General features: G+C 44.5%; 2 protein-coding genes across 4 annotated transcripts in view; one reads left to right on the top strand and one right to left on the bottom strand.

The window, feature by feature from the left end:
- The window catches only part of NDUFAF6 (NADH:ubiquinone oxidoreductase complex assembly factor 6), a 111,251-nt gene extending 106,821 nt beyond the window's left edge, over nucleotides 1–4,430 (bottom strand). The window contains exon 1 of one of the 2 annotated variants that reach the window (XM_029591737.1): nucleotides 4,163–4,430. In XM_029591737.1, coding sequence (XP_029447597.1) covers nucleotides 4,163–4,311 — 149 coding nt within the window. In that variant the 5' untranslated portion in view covers nucleotides 4,312–4,430. The remainder of the gene's footprint in view (nucleotides 1–4,162) is intronic. The other variant, XM_029591738.1, reaches the window with a different exon arrangement.
- Nucleotide 4,431: 1 nt separating this feature from the next.
- The window catches only part of INTS8 (integrator complex subunit 8), a 248,361-nt gene continuing 236,421 nt past the window's right edge, over nucleotides 4,432–16,371 (top strand). The window contains exon 1 of one of the 2 annotated variants that reach the window (XM_029591733.1): nucleotides 4,432–4,595. The gene's annotated coding sequence lies outside the window, so the exon portion shown is untranslated. Of the gene's footprint in view, nucleotides 4,596–5,058; nucleotides 5,123–16,371 lie in introns of those variants that run through there. The other variant, XM_029591735.1, reaches the window with a different exon arrangement.

Here is a 16,371-nt window from a genome sequence, read left to right as displayed (position 1 = left end):
GAAGATGGCCTTTAATACAAGAGATGGTCATTATGAATACCTTGTAATGCCGTTTGGCCTATGTAATGTCCTTGCCGTCTTCCAACAATGGTCAATGAGATTTTTTGAGTGGAGGAGTAGCCTAGTGGTTAGAGCAGCGGACTATGAATCAGGAGACCAGGGTTCAAGTTCTACTGTCGCTCCTTGTGACCTTGGGCAAGTCACTTTACCCTCCATTATCTCAGGTACAAATTTAGATTGTAAGCCCCCTGGGGATAGGGAAATACCCATAGTACCTGAATGGAATCCACTTTGAAGTGCTGAAAAAAAAAAGTGCGAAAAGCGAAATATAAAAAAAATCTAAATCTTCTGTATTACCACATAGTGGTGTACCTAGATGGCATCCTTGTCTTCTCATGATTATTGGCTCAAATTCAACAGCATGTGAAGCAAGTGCTTCAGAGACTGCGAGAACACCACTTGTACATCTTTGACCAGGAAGAGCTGCCCTTCCTGGGTTACATCATTTCCTAGTAAGGGTTTAGAATGGACCCTGCAAAAATAAAGGCCATCCTGGATTGGCCTCAACCTATCGGCCTTAAGATGTTACAATACTTCCTGGGCTTTGTGAATTACTACAGGCAGATTATACCCAAGTATTCCTTGCTTGCAGCTCCGCTTACCGCCCTTACCAAGAACGGCACAGATCCTAAACACTGGCTGGAGGAGGCCATCCAAGTCTTTCAGTGTCTCAAGCAAGAATCTTGCCTATGACATCCTGACCTAGCAAAAGTCTTTGTCTTGGAAGTAGATGTCTCTGCCCTTGGGTTAGGGGCTGTCCTTGCCCAACACAATGACCAAGGTTCCCCTATTGCTGTGCTTGTACTTCTCCAAAAAGTTCACTTCTGCCGAAAAAAACTATGCATTCAGGGACCGTGAGCAGCTGGCAGTGAAACTTGCATTGGAGGAATACTTAATAGCTATTTATACAGACCACAAAAAACAGAGTAACTACAACAGGTCCAATGCCTAAATCCTCGACAGGTTAGGTGGTTGCTTTTCTTCAACCGCTTTGACTTCAAGCTACATTATTGACCGTGGAGAAGAATCCATGGGCCAATGCCCTTTCACATTACTTCGAGTCCAAAGATGTTTGTGAGTCTACTCACCACATCACATATCCAGCAAGGATCTTAGTGCCAAAAGCAGTCTCTGTACCACCCAGAAAGACCATAGTGCCCAAACAGCTCCAAGAGAGAGTACTTAAATGGACCCATGACTCCCAGATGGCAGGACACCCAAAGGTCACCAGAACTCTGGAATGAATTCTATGCAACTAGTGGTGGCTTAGGGTGAAAAGACATGAAAAGCTATGTGGAATCCTGTCCCATTTGTACAAAACATAAGAGCCCTCATGTTTGCCCTTGGGGGCCGTTACAGCCATTGTTGGCCCCTAAGGAACCCTGGACCACATGACGACTGACTTTGTCATGGGCCTTCCTCCTTCTAATGGCCATACCATGATATGGGTTATAGTAGATCACTTTTCTAAGATGGCTCACTTCACCCTGCTCCCCCGCCTGCTCTCCAAACCGGAACTGGTACGTCTCTTTGTGCAATACATCTTTCGAACTCCATGGTCCATATACATCTTTCGAACTCCATGGTCCATGGTCCATGGTTCATATACATCTTTCGAACTCCATGGTCCATATACTCTTGGACCATGGAGTTCAATTCTCAGCCCAGTTTTGGAGAGGTCTCTGCAAAAGGTCTGGTATCACTCTGGACTTCACATCTGCCTATCACCTAGGCAGACTGAAAGGGTCAATCAGATTCTCAAAAACTTCCTGAGAGCACATGTTAATGAGCATCAGGACAACTGGGCAACTCTGCCACAATAACCATGTGGGGAGCTCCGCTGGTTCATCTCCATTTCAAATAGATTATGGCAGGCACAGAAGAGTAGCCCTCCTAGTTCCATTCTCAGTCTCCTGCCTTGCAGCCAAAGCCATGAGTCATGATCTCAGGGACCTATGGCAGAGGACTCATCAGCTACTCACCACGGCGGTTAGCCGTTTCAAGAAACAAGCAGACAAGAAGCGTCGGTGCCACAATTCAAGCCTGGAGAACTAGCATGGTTGAGAACCCAAAACTGCACCTTCTGATACCTTCAACCAAGTCTGCACCAAGATTTATTGGACCATTCCCCATCTTGCGACAAGTCGAAGCTGTGGTCTTATCAACTAAAACTTCCACCCTCTGAAAATCCATAACATATTCCACATTTCATTCCTGAAGCCACTGATTTTCTCCTAGCTGTTGCAGCAACCTCCCAGTCCAACAAAAGCTATATTTGAGACCAACACAGAGTTTGAGGTACAGGAAATTCTGGACTCCAGGAGAAACAGAACTCATCTCAAATACCTTATCCCCTGGAGAGGTTTCGGTCCCGAGAAGAATGCATGGGAGCCTGTGTCAAACCTCCAAGCCCCTCAGAGTGTAGAAGAATTCCATCATTGCTTCCCCTAGGAGCCTAAGCCCAGAGGCTGGAGGAAGGGACTAAGAAGGGGGGCTACAGTAAAGTTAGCCGGTTGCGGGAAGGCCCCATGACCGACTGCACTCACTTCTGATGCTACTTGGAATGCTGACCACCCAGAACACCGCTGTCCAGCTCCTCTTTTCTTGGTTTCGTAGCAGGAAATCCACTGAGTCGTACATGATGATGTTGGTGCAAGCATCACCAGGTATTTAAAACTGTACTCTGCTCCCAGCAACAGGTCCCCCTGCATGTTAGCAGTGTGTGTTGCTATAATCTTGTGTTCCTGTGCCCTGCCTTGCCTCTTCGTCATCTCATCCAGCTTGCTCTGCCTCCTCCAGCACACTTTACCTCTTTCAACCTCGTCTAGCCCGCCCTGCCTGCCCCTACCTTGCCTTCTTGGATTTGCCCATTGCTTTGGACCTGGACTACCCGCTTGCTCGTTATCTGCCTCTGACCATTGCTACGGACCAGGACTACTCTTTGCTCGCTGCCTGCCCCTACTTGCACCAGTGATTGCCTGATTGCTGCCTGCCGACCTCAGCTTGGCCTCGGACTCGCTCATCTTTTTGGCCCTATGAGACCATCGCTTAAATCCTGCCAGCCCCTGGAACCCAAGGGAATGGGGTTAGTTTTAAATGAATCTCCAGCCTTATCCCAGCCCAAGGCATGTTCGCCAACTGACGGCATGGGCCTAATGGGTTCTCTCATTAGGCTGCACCAATCACGGCACAGCACAAGGAGCCACTTCCCTTAAACATTTTGTTTGTACTGCTTACTAAAATTGATATTATATGCTTGTTAGTTTCCATTCTACTTACTTGCAATATATATATAATTTTTTTTTTTACTGTAAGTACATAATTTTGTTTTGGATTGATAGGTTTCAATGAATGTATTTTTTAACATTTCTTTAGACCCTGGAAAGGGGTAAAGTGGAATAAAAACAAATAATGATGAGAAGAAAGAGAAATACGGTCTTTCATGGGTAATCAGGATAGCAGAGTCCTCTCCCATAAGTCATCTGAATGTACCTCATGAAGACAAATGTTTATTCTAGGTAATTTTGCAAGTTTATAGTTTGTTCTGGGAGGATTCAGTTGCAGAAATTGCAAAAGGTTTGATGTGTGTTGGTTGCTGATACTAAAACAGTGACTAGGATAAGGTTAAATTATTCTTACCTGATAATTTTCTTTGAGTCCGGCTAGACCAGTCATCACTTTGAGCTTTAAGTGAGTGGTGTATGCTAACCACTCTTCATCATTTACATAAACATTATAAAAGTACTGTGGTTGGTATGACAGTCCAATATTAAATATAATTTTTTTTGCTGGCATTTGTTTCCACGGAAGTGATGAGACCCAGTTTCAGGAGGGAGATTTTTGGCCAGTTCTGTTTTCACTCCACTTACTCTTAATGCATTTTGGGACCTGCAGAATTGATGTCAAATGGGATAAGTGTCTATTTCTTCTATCTCTTGACATGCTTACACGTCAGACCTGGGCAAAGCAGTCTGAGCTGTAAGATGAACTGCAACAGTTGTACCTATATAAATGAACAGTCCCGAGCACCCACCAAGTTAAAGGAAAAAAATGAAAGGCAAAGGGCTCATAAACCTTCATGCAACGGGACCTGGCTCTTTACCTGACCAGATGCAGGCAATATCCGTCCTTCCCATAACGTGCTCCGCCACTGGAGGTCGCAGAGCCACGTCCAGACAGAGACCAGCGTACCCCTAACAGCTGCATCGCCCTGCAGAGATCGCGAAGCCTCACTCCCATACTAGCGGCCATGCTGCCCTTCAGCACTCACGCCGCCACAGTCAACTTTGTGTTGCGCACGCGCCACCTCTAGAGCTCCAGGGGACGTCATGGACTTCTTCCGTCCTCCAGCCGCGCGAGACGGCACTCTAGCCTCCTGTTATCATTTTTATGATTGTCCCGTTTCCCGTCCCACATCTGGATCGTGTTGACTAACGTCACGTCCGGGCGCTACTCGGTCTGTGGTGTGCTTCATTTGCAATCTCGGGGGTTCGCCCACCGGCGGCATATTCTGCACGGGTGAGAGAAGGAAAAAGGTGAGAACCGTGTTGGGCTGGTGGTGAAGTGAGGGCGGCGGTGGAGGAGGAAGGAGGCCGGGCAGTGCCTGGTTGAAGAAACCAGAGCTGTCACTACCGGCTACTGCAGCCAGAGCAGTGAAGGGAGATCTCGGGATATGCTCATTTTAAACGGCCCAGTGAGAGAGCAGATGGTGCAGAAAGTTAGTGTGAATTTTGTATCTTAGGTTACAGACTTAGATGGAAAAAGCTCCGTTAAACCGCTTTGAATTAGTAGCGTAAGAGAAAAAAACTGGGGGACGCCATATTGAGAAAGGGTGTTGGAGCGTGAGCAGCTGAAGTTGTACGTCATTACGTTTGCCTGTAGCAGCCATTCATAACTTAGTTATAATTCCCGCCTTCTTTTCAGAACGAATGGTGGGGTAAGTGGGCTTTGATTGGACAGCAACCGCCCTGTATGCAGCGTGTTTTTATTTTTCAGCTTTAAGAAGCTAGATTGTGAATGCTCGGGAGAGGGGAGAAAGCCTTCGGATAACTTAAACACAAAAGTAATGTATAATAAGAAAATCCTGTTTGAGCTAAGAGAAGTCATGTTCGAAGTAAGGAAACGGTGGTGGATCTAGAAGGAACAGCCTCCCGCGGGAGGTAATGGTTGCCGAAACAGTGATAGAATTTAAAGAAGCCCAGGATAGATAGATCGGAAACTTACTGTAGTTGTGACGGGAAAGTTAGAGATCATCTGTAGCCTATGGGCATGATGTGCTTTACCTGCCGTCATATTCAATATGTAACCTATGTGATGGTTATTATTTATTTAGATGTTTTATATACTGTCGTTCCATAAGATCACAACGGTTTACAGTAACAGCATTCATACTCATGCTCTCCGATCATATACTTTGTGTCCACATTCAACTTCTAATTCAACACCACTGCAAGTACATAATCTAGTTCATAGTTGTACATATTCTAGCATATCAAAGTAGATACTATATAATTTAGTTCATATTGATACTTTACTGGTTCGACACAACAGTAAATACAAATTCTAATTCTATTAGCAATACCCTTTATATCAGTGATGGCCAACCTTTTGAGCTCAGTGTGTCAAAATTCATAAAAAAAACCCCAAGCATAACTCAGGTGGTGTGTCACTTCTAGAAAAATCCATATTTGTGATATTTGTAGCTCTAATAACAAAAAAGTTATAATTTTAATATATGTACTGTATTTATTAATAAAGCAAAAACAATTCTTTACCTTACCTGCTTAGTGACTTTTTTTGTTGGTGAATTTCATTGGCTAAATCTTCAATTAAAACTAATAAGGATTTTAAAAAGCCCCTGCTGTCCCCTTCTGTGGGAGCTCTTGATTTCCAGTCACCCTGATATTGTCGAGGATTAGGAGGTTATCCTCTCTCTCACACATACTCGCATGTCCATTCTCTCTCACACATACACTGTCACATACATACACATTCATGCTCTTATATCCACCATAACCTCTCGCTCTCACTGACACTGACACACTCTCAGGCTCTAAGACACTCTCTCCCCCTCCACACACAAACTCTTACTCCCTTGGGTTTTCTCATACACACTCATGCTCTCACACTCACTGGCTCCCTCGCATACACACGCACCCAGGCAGGCTCCCAGTCATTCTCACACACACATATTCAACTCCAGGCAGGCTCCCATTCATTTTCACACCACTCCTGCTCCATCCTCCAGACAGGCACCAATTCATTCTCATACACACAGACCCCCAGGCAGGCACCCATGTATTCACACACATACACCCCCAGGCAGAGTCCCATTCATACACATGCACACACTAAAGGCAGACCCCCTCTCTTTTGCCAGCAACCTCGGAACCTCTCTCATTCCTCTGCTGCCACGTGGCTATTGGGGAGGTGCCGATTGCTGCTACTGACACTGAAGCCCATTCTGCTGTCTCCTCTGTGCAGGCCCTGTGGGCTTCCACTTTCTCCATGCTGATCTCGTACATTGTGAGATCCGCGTAGAGAAAGTGCTATTCTTGCACATTCCCAAAGATTACATGTGCCAATCACTAAAAAGTAGTTTTATTTTTTTTACCTTTGCTGTCTGATCTTAGTTTTCTAATTGGTTGGTCATAGGCTTTTTTTTTCCACCTTCCCTTTCTTTTTTTTTTTTTGCCAATTCCTTTTATATTGTCTTTTTTTCTGTTTCTTTTCCCTCCATCTTTTCTCTCAAACACACAGTCCACATTTCTCTCTCTCACACACACACACAGGCTCTCATTGTCACATGCTCTCTCTCATACAATCATTCAAACACAGTCTCTCACTGGCACATGCTGTCTGACTCTCACACACACAGGCTCTCTCTCACTCCCACATGCTGTCTTGCTCAAGCACAGACTCTCACTGTCACATGCTGTCTTTGCAAACATTCAGGTCCTCACTCTCACACACAATCTCTCAACTCATCTCATACACACACATACCCCCTCTACAGACCCTCAGCCTCTCTCTCACCTCTGGGCCTCCTCTTCGCGGGTCGCCGCAGAATGGGCTCTGCAGCGGCCCTGCTACCGGGCCTCTTCCTCTTCTCGGGCCGCTGCGACTTGGGATTCGCGGCGGCCCGTAAGCGCTGCTCCTCTTCTGCACGCGCTGATGCTCCTCCTCCTTCCTGCCCACGCGGCTCCGGCAACGTTTACTTCCGGGGCCACACAGGCAGGAAGGAGGAGGAGCATCAACGCGTTTAAACGCGATCTTTTTCTTCGGGCCGTGGTGACGTGAGCCTCACCACCCTGCACATCTGCCTGTCGCTGCGCCGCATGAGCCTCCTTGCACCCGGGGGCATGGGGGGGGGGGATACTAAAAAACTAATTTTAAAGGGTCGGGCTGTGTTTTTGGGATATGGGCTCGGCGCAGCCGATTAAAAAAAAAAAAAAAAAAAAAAAAATTTCCTGATAGTCCACGAAACGCTGCGTGCGGCAGCAAAAACGTCTCGGCGTGTCACCTCTGACACGCGTGTCATAGGTTAGCCATCACTGCTTTATATCATTCATCATATATTGCTCACTCATCTAGCATTGACTCTGGTACTGTTGTTGCAATTATCAGCATATTGGCATTTTACGTTAAATCATATGCCCTTCTGAAGAGCCATGTTTTCAGTTCACACTTGAAATTCTTTCTTTCTGTTATGTGGCGTAATGGCTCTGGAAGTGAGTTCCACAGCTTGGGGCCTGCTATTGAAATCATTCGTTCTCTTATTTGCGTTAGGTGTGTGTTCCGAGTGGAGGGTACCATTAGGAGTCCTTTGTTTCGTGATCTTAGGTCTTTCTTTGATGTGTAGGGTCGAAGTCTCACTCCTAATAAGCATGGATCGATATTGTTGATGAAATTGAAAATTAGGAATAACACTTTGTGATGAATTCTGGATTGTACAGGAAGCCAGTGCAGGGCAATCAGCGATGGAGTGATGTGTTCGAATTTCCTTGTCCCCGTTAAGTCTTGTAGATGCATTTTGAAGCAACTGTAGTGGTTTTATTACACTTGAGGGGAGGCCTAGTAAAAGTGAGTTGCAGTAGGTTTGAAAATATGTTTGTAATATAGTGTGGAAATCTTGTATTGTATTGTAGTTTCAGAGGCCATATCTCAAATTTACAGTCTTGGTTCATATTCCCATGATTACAGACAATAGTGCAGGGTTCCTCAAGCAGGGGGAAAGATATCTTTCAAGATCTTTCACATTGTTACTCGTAATTCCCAGTTCAAAGTTCTTGTGTACAGCATGGATGATAACAGCACAGATAAGTGTTGAAGTCATTAATTGAGGAAACTCACAAGAAGCTGCTGATGGTTTCCAACAATACTTTTACTGATATCTTGCAAAATAATGAAATAGTCTTTACAGCTAATTGTTTCACCTGTTCAATGTTACAAGTACTTTTAAGTAATTTTGTGTCTTTTCTTAGTCTTGCTTAGGTTTAAGATAAGAACATAAGAACATGCCATGTTGGGTACATCAAGCCCAGCATCCTGTTTCCAACAGTGGCCAGTCCAGGCCATAAGAACCTGGCAAGTACCCAAAAACTACTAAGTCTATTCCATGCTACTGTTGCTAGTAATTTGAACGTACAAGGGAATCCTTGTCTGGTGGATTTATTTGTACGGAGGTTTCTAGCAAGGGTAACCGATTTGCAGTTATCCTGTTCTTCTCCTCCGTCTATTATTCTTTTATTATTTTCAAAGATATTTCAAAAAATATTCACTTTTTAATTTAGTTTTTTCTTATTTCTCTTAAAATCCCTTCTCCCCTGCTGCTTTTCCGACCCATTACGATTTTTATTTTATACTTATCAAGGCCGCCGCCTTTATTGGTGTTCATGGGTACGGAGCTGCTTGTCTGACACGGGCCATGTTTCGGCACTGTGTGCCTGCTTCAGGGACTACGGGAGAGTCTGCTGTGTCCTATGCGGGGTTCACAGCATTCATATTGCCTTTAACATATAGAAATATTGACTTATACATTATGCTAAAAAACATTGCTATAAGGTATGTTCATTCTCTTAAATTTATTCCCATCTTTTCATTAGAAAACTTACTCTTCAGAGCTTCATCTGTCAAACGTGCAACGCCTTCTGTATTTGTCCGGGCGTCTGGTCTACTCTGGCTCTTTTTATACCTGCCTAGGACGTGCACCTCCCAATCTCTGTCAGATCGAGGCTGTCTCAAGTGTGTCTAATTGAGAGTGATTATCTTCCTTCCACTAGCTTGTATTTACATTTCAAGCAACCTAATGTATTTTATGTAAAACGATTAAATCCCTTATATTGTATATTACGTAATTTCTATACCCAACTATGTTGTCTTGTCTTAGTTTTTTTAAATTTTTAATTTTTAAGTCTAACGGACCTGATAGAGGCCTGTGTATAATTGGTTACATTTGCTTTGTTCAGATCGTGCGAACCTGGTTGAGAACTAGTCCCCACCACGTCCGCTGAATGTTCCTGCTTCGTGTTTGACGTCACTAATTAATACTACTCCCGTAGTCCCTGAAGCAGGCACACAGTGCCGAAACATGGCCCGTGTCGGACAAGCAGCTCCGTACCCATGAACACCAATAAAGGCGGCGACCTTGATAAGTATAAAATACAAATCGTAATGGGTCGGAAAAGCAGCAGGGGAGAAGGGATTTTAAGAGAAATAAGAAAAAACTAAATTAAAAAGTGAATATTTTTTGAAATATCTTTGAAAATAATAAAAGAATAATAGACGGAGGAGAAGAACAGGATAACTGCAAATCGGTTACCCTTGCTAGAAACCTCCGTACAAATAAATCCACCAGACAAGGATTCCCTTGTACGTTCAAGTTGGTGAATTAACTAATAAGGGAAAGAGGTTGGTTAGTGACTGTTGCTAGTAATAGCAGTGGCTATTTTCTAAGTCAACTTAATTAATAGCAGGTAATGGACTTCTCCAAGAATTTATCCAATCCTTTTCTAAACACAGCTACACTAACTGCACTAACCACATCCTCTGGCTACAAATTCCAGAGTTTAATTGTGCGTTGAGTGAAAAAGAACTTTCTCCGATTAGTTTTAAGTGTGCCACATGCTAACTTCATGGAGTGCCCCCTAGTCTTTCTATTATCTGAAAGAGTAAATAACCGATTCACATTAACCCGTTCTAGACCTCTCATGATTTTAAACACCTCAATCATATCCCCCTCAGCCATCTCTTCTCCAAGTCCTAACCTCTTTAGTCTTTCCTCATAGGGGAGCTGTTCCATTCCCTTTATCATTTTGGTCGCCCTTCTCTGTACCTTCTCCATCGCAACTATATCTTTTTTGAGATGTGGCGACCAGAATTGTACACCGTATTCAAGGTGCGGTCTCACCATGGAAGGATACAGAGGCATTATGACATTTTCCGTTTTATTCACCATTCCCTTTCTAATAATTCCCAACATTCTGTTTGCTTTTTTGACTGCCGCAGCACACTGAACTGATGAGTTCAATGTGTTATCCACTATAATGCCTAGATCTCTTTCTTGGGTGGTAGCTCCTAATATGGAACCTAACATTGTGTAACTATAGCATGGGTTATTTTTCCCTATATGCATCACCTTGCACTTATCCACATTAAATTTCATTTGCCATTTGGATGCCCAATTTTCCAGTCTCACAAGGTCTTCCTGCATTTTATCACACTCTGCTTGTGATTTAACTGCTACCTCACTCATCGTATTTCTTTCCAGATCATCTAACTAGATAAATGAAGCTTGACCGACGTGCCCACAAATGCGCAGTAGAGAGCAGCTCTACTGCGCATGTGCGGGCGAGCACGCCAGTCTTAGGCAGCGTCAAAAAAAACCAAAAAACATGCGGAGCGGTAAGGAAACGGAGGCGAGGTACGCGGTCCGGGGCAGGAGGGGGGGGAGAGGAGGGAGCGGGGAGGGGGGCGGGGGTGGGAGCGGTGGTGGGACGGGGTAGGGGGGGAGGAATGGAGGGGGAGGGGCAGGCAGGGGGCTGGACGGTAGCGGGGCGGGCGGTGGGGAGGGGTAGGCGGCGGGGGTAGGGGGCGGCGGCGGCGGCGGCAGCGGTTAGCGGCAGCGGCCAGTAGCGAGGGAGGGAGGAGAGAGAGAGAGGGCAGGGAGGCGGACTATAATTGGGGAGGGACGAAAGCAAAGGAGAAGAGTGGGAGGGAGTGATTGAGTGAGGGGGAGGAGTGAGGGGGAGGGACGAGTTCGAAGGGGCGAGTGAGCGGGATGAGGGAGAGGGAGGAGGAGTGGGGACTGAGGGGAGGGAGGGGACTGAGGGAGAGGGAGGGAGGGAGTGGGACTGAGGGAGAGTGAGTGGGACTGAGGGAGAGTGAGTGGGACTGAGGGAGAGTGAGTGGGACTGAGGGAGAGGGAGGGAGGGAGTGGGACTGAGGGAGAGTGAGTGGGACTGAGTGTGAGAGAGGGGGAGGGAGTGAGTGAGACTGAGTGGGAGGGAGGGACTGAGTGAGAGGAGAGGGAGGCTGGGGAGGAGTGGGTGAGTGGGTGGGAGGGAGGTAGGGGAGAGAGAATGAGGGGGAGGTGAGAGACAGAGGGATGTAGCCCGTTTTAACGGGCTTAACGGCTTGTTTATAAATATATTGAAAAGTATGGGTCCCAATACAGATCCCTGAGGCACTCCATTGCCCACTCCCTTCCACTGAGAAAACTGTCCATTTAATCCTACTCTCTGTTCCTGTCTTTTAACCAGTTTGTAATCCACGAAAGGACATTGCCATCTATCCCATGACTTTTTACTTTTCCTAGAAGCCTCTCATGTTAAAGGCAATTGATTTAGTTTTTAAGTTGATGGTTTTCTCCCCTTTCATTGGCATATAGGGCAAGTTGATTATTTCCCTCCCAATGTAGGTGAAGTATTAAAGATGGAATTCATTTGTCACAGGCATTTATCTCCTACCTCCTCCATGCTGTCTTCTCACACTCTTTTGTCTGCTACAGTACCTGAATAGTACCATTGTTCGTCCTCTCTTCCCCATTTAGTATCAGGATGATACCTCTCAATTGCTGTGAATATACATAAGAACATAAGATATGCCATACTGGCTCAAACCAAGGGTTCATCAAGGCCAGTATCCATGTCCACAGTGGCCAGTCCAAGTCACAAGTACCTGGCAAGTACCCAAACATTAAATAGATCCCAAACTACTATATCTTATTGATTAATAGTTTATGGGCTTCTCCTCTAAGAACTTACCTAAACCTTTTTTAAACCCAGCTACACAAACTGCCATAACACGTCTTCTGGCAATGAATTCCAGAGCTTAACTTTGCATTAAGTGAAAAAGAATTTTTTTAAATTTATTTTAAATGAGCTACTTGCTAACTTCTTAGAGTGCCCCCTAGTCCTTCTGTTATCTGAGAAAGCAAATAACTGATTTACAATTACCTGTTCAAGTTCTTTCATAATTTTGTAGACCTCTATCATATTCCCTCTCGGCTGTCTCTCTTCCAAGCAGAACAGCCCTAACCTCTTTAGCCTTTCCTCATAGGGCAGCCATTCTATGGCCTTTATCATTTTGGTCGTCCTTCTCTGCAATTTCTCCATTGCAACTATTTCTTTTTTTTGAGTTGCAGTGATCAGCATTGCACCATGGAGCGATACAGAGGCATTATGACATCCACCATTTTATTTGCTATTCCCTTTCTAATAATTCCTAACATTCTGTTTGCTTTTTTGATTGCCACAGCACACTAAGCCGACGATTTCAATGTATTATCCACTATGACGCCTAGATCTCTTTCCAGGGTGGTAACTCCTAAGATAGAACCTAACATTATGTAACTACAGCAAGGGTTATTTCTCCCTATATGCAACACCTTGCACTTGTCCACATTAAATTTCATCTGCAATTTAGAAGCCCAATCTTCCAGTCTCACAAGGTCTTCCTGCAATTTATTACAATCCACTTGAGATTTAACTACTCTGCATAATTTTGTGTCATCTGCAAATTTGATCACCTCACTCATTTATAAATATATTAAAAAGCACTGATCCAAGTATAGATCCCTGACTCACTCCACTGTACCTTTTTCCACTATGAAAACAGACCATTTAATCCTTCTCTCTGTTTTAGTCCTGGGGGAATTCTGCACTACTGTGGAGCACAGAATTGCCAAATTCTGTGCAGAAAATGGCAGAGGAGACCCCGGCATGCTGCGAACAGAGTGCGTGGCATTTGTGGTGAAGATGAAGGCCCCGGCATGATGCGCTCCGCTCGCAACCTAGATGAAGGCCTCAGTGAGAGTGAATGTGTGTGAGAGAGACCGGAGTGTAAGCAGGGGGGGTGCTTGAGTGTGGGTGCCCGAGAGAGGGAGCCTATATGAGGAGATTGTGAAGGAGTGTATATGTGTGAGAGATTGGGAGCTGGTGTGTATGAAAAAGGGATCGTATGTATGAGGGTGCTAGCCTGTGTGAAGGGAATGTGTATGTGTGAGACAGAGCCTGTGTGAAGGGGTGTGTGAGAGAGAGACATAAGTAGCCTGTTTGAGGGTGTATGCATGAGAGCGAAAGGGAGCTTATGTGTGTGTGTGTGTTTGCAAGAGAGAGGGACCCTGTATGATGGGATGTGTCTGCGCAAGAGAGTGAGGGAGCCTGTATGATGGTGTGTGTATGTGCATTAGAGAAGGGGAGCTTGTGTGTGAGAGAGAGGGACAGAGGGAGCCTGTGTGAGGGGGGCAGTACTGAGAACGGGGTCAAACTCTGAGAGTAGCAATAGAGTAGAAGGGGTTGAGCCTAGAAGTAGAGGGGAGAGATACTGGCAGGTAGAAGAGTTGGGGCCTGAGAGGGCAAAGTGGCCAGGGAGATCGAGTGGAAGGGACATTATTACAGTGAATTTCTAGGAAAATTCTGCATCTTTAAGTAAAACTTTTTTTCTGTATTAATTTAAAATGTAATTACTTAAAGACTGTCATGTAAATTGTGTTATTTTGACCAATATAAAATGTGCAGAAGTTTGCAGAATTTTAATTTTTTTTTGTGCAGAATTCCCTCAGGAGTATCTTTTCATATCTTTTAATTCATTTGCAATCCACAAAAGGACATTGCCTCCTATCCCATGACTTTTTAGTTTTCTTAGAAGCCTCTCATTAGGGACTTTTTCAAATGCATTCTGAAAATCCAAATATACCACATTTGTCCGTATTTGTTCACCCCTTTAAAAAAATGTAGATTTGAGGCAAGACTTCCCTTGGATAAATCCATGCTGGCTGTGTCCCATTAAGCCATGTGTATCTAAATGTTCTATGATTTTATTCTTTATAAGTTTCCATGATTTTTCCTGGCACTGAAGTTGGGCTCACCAGTCTATAGTTTTCCGGATCACTCCTGGTGATACATATCAGGGTTATGTTTTCAGGCTTTAGGTGTAACAGATTATTTTAATGATGGGTTACAAATTAATTGTAATAGGTCTGAAATTTCATTTTTGAGTTCTTTCAGAGCCCTGGAGTATATACCATCTGGTCCAGTTGATTTACTACTCTTCAGTTTGTAAGTCTGGCCTACCACATCTTCCAGATTCACCATGATTTGGTTCAGGTCATCTGAATTGTCATCCTTGAAAACTGTATCTGGAATGGGGTTCTCCCCAACATCCTCTTCAGTAAACAAATCAAACAACTTGTTTAATCTTTCCACGATGGCCTTATCTTCCCTAAGTGCCCCTTTGACCCTTCAATCATCTAACTGTCCAACTGACTCCCTCGCAGGCTTTCTAATTTGGCTATATTTAAAAATTGCTTTTATTATGTGTGTTTACCTCTATGGCCAACTTCTTTTCCATTTCTCTCTTAGCCTGTCTTATCAATGTCTTATATTTAATTTGCCAATGCTTTTCTGATGGATCCTTCTTCCATTTTTTGAATGAAGATCTTTTGGCTAAAATAGCATCTTTCATCTCATTTTTTAACCATCCTGGCAATCATTTGGCTTTCTTTCCACCTTTCTTAATGCGTGGAATACATCTGGACTGCACTTCTAGGATAGTATTTTTTTTTAACAATGTCCATGCCTGTAAGTCCACTACAACTCCTTTTCTCCCCTCTCGCCTCCTCAAAATGGTTGAAAGTCATCCTTCTCCACAATGCTTCACTTTCACTTTCAATGCATATCCAGCATAGCTCTCTGCTTCAACGGCAGGGGAGAAAAACTGATACTTCATGCATATCCAGCATAGCTCTCTTCTTCAACGGCAGGGGAGATAGTCTGATACTTCACGCATATCCAGTATAGCTCTCTTCTTCAACGGCAGGGGAGAAAGTCTGATACTTCACTTTCAATGCATATCCAGCATAACTCTCTGCTTCAATGGCAGGGTGAATAAAGAAAAGTGGATCTATATACAGACAACAACCAACAAGGACTGAATTACATAGACTGGGTAAACAAATAAGCATGGGTGTAGCTTGCTTATTGCGGCAGTTACTGCCCCTAACTAATTAAGCTAGATATTTCACTTAGATGCGGTTCCAACACTGCTCTCTACATTAATGGCGGGGGTGGAAGGGAAATAGAACCAAAAGGTTACTAAGAGCCAAGAGTAACAGATAAGTATGAGGGGGAAAAAAAGTGCGAAACTTGCTGGGCAGACTGGATGGGGCCGTTTGGTCTTCTTCTGACGTCATTTCATTTCATTTCTAATGCTGAAGATCTTAGATTCCCCTTATATGAAGGGAACGTTTCCCATTTGATTGTAGAGCAGAAAGGAAATTAACTTAATTGAGTTCCTAGTTAATGGGCACTCAAACATAAATAAATTAAGTTAAAAATACAACATGGATTAGGAGGGTGGAAATAAACTCCCATCCAAACAAAATACTCAATGAGGCTAGTACTTTCAATTGAGAGAAAAATCAGAGGGCAGCCAAGACGTGCTACTTCAACAAAGAAACTAAGGGATCCACACACTAAGATGGTAGTCTGGATTTGTACATCAATTCTTCTTGTTTCAGGACTGGGTTGTCTCCATCTCCATCGGTGCTGGGTAAAGGCTGGGCCGAGCACCATGGGAAATCGAGAAAGCACAGTCATTAGTCTTCATCCTCGCATGACACCAGGCTCAGGAAGACACCGGCACAGACTGAGATGCCCCCAAAGCGTCCCCAACCTGATGACGTGTCGCCCTCCATTGAAGCTGGCGGCTTGAGGCAGTCCCCACTGATTCCGGTGTTGGACCACCGGTGTTGGACCACCGGTCTTCCTCGGGGCTCCGAGTGAGTCTAGGACATGCCTTCTCCTCCTCTTC

The sequence above is a fragment of the Rhinatrema bivittatum genome, chromosome 2 (genome assembly GCF_901001135.1).
Source record: "Rhinatrema bivittatum chromosome 2, aRhiBiv1.1, whole genome shotgun sequence".
Classification (NCBI taxonomy): Eukaryota; Metazoa; Chordata; class Amphibia; order Gymnophiona; family Rhinatrematidae; genus Rhinatrema; species Rhinatrema bivittatum.
This window is presented reverse-complemented; position numbering and strand designations above follow the sequence as displayed.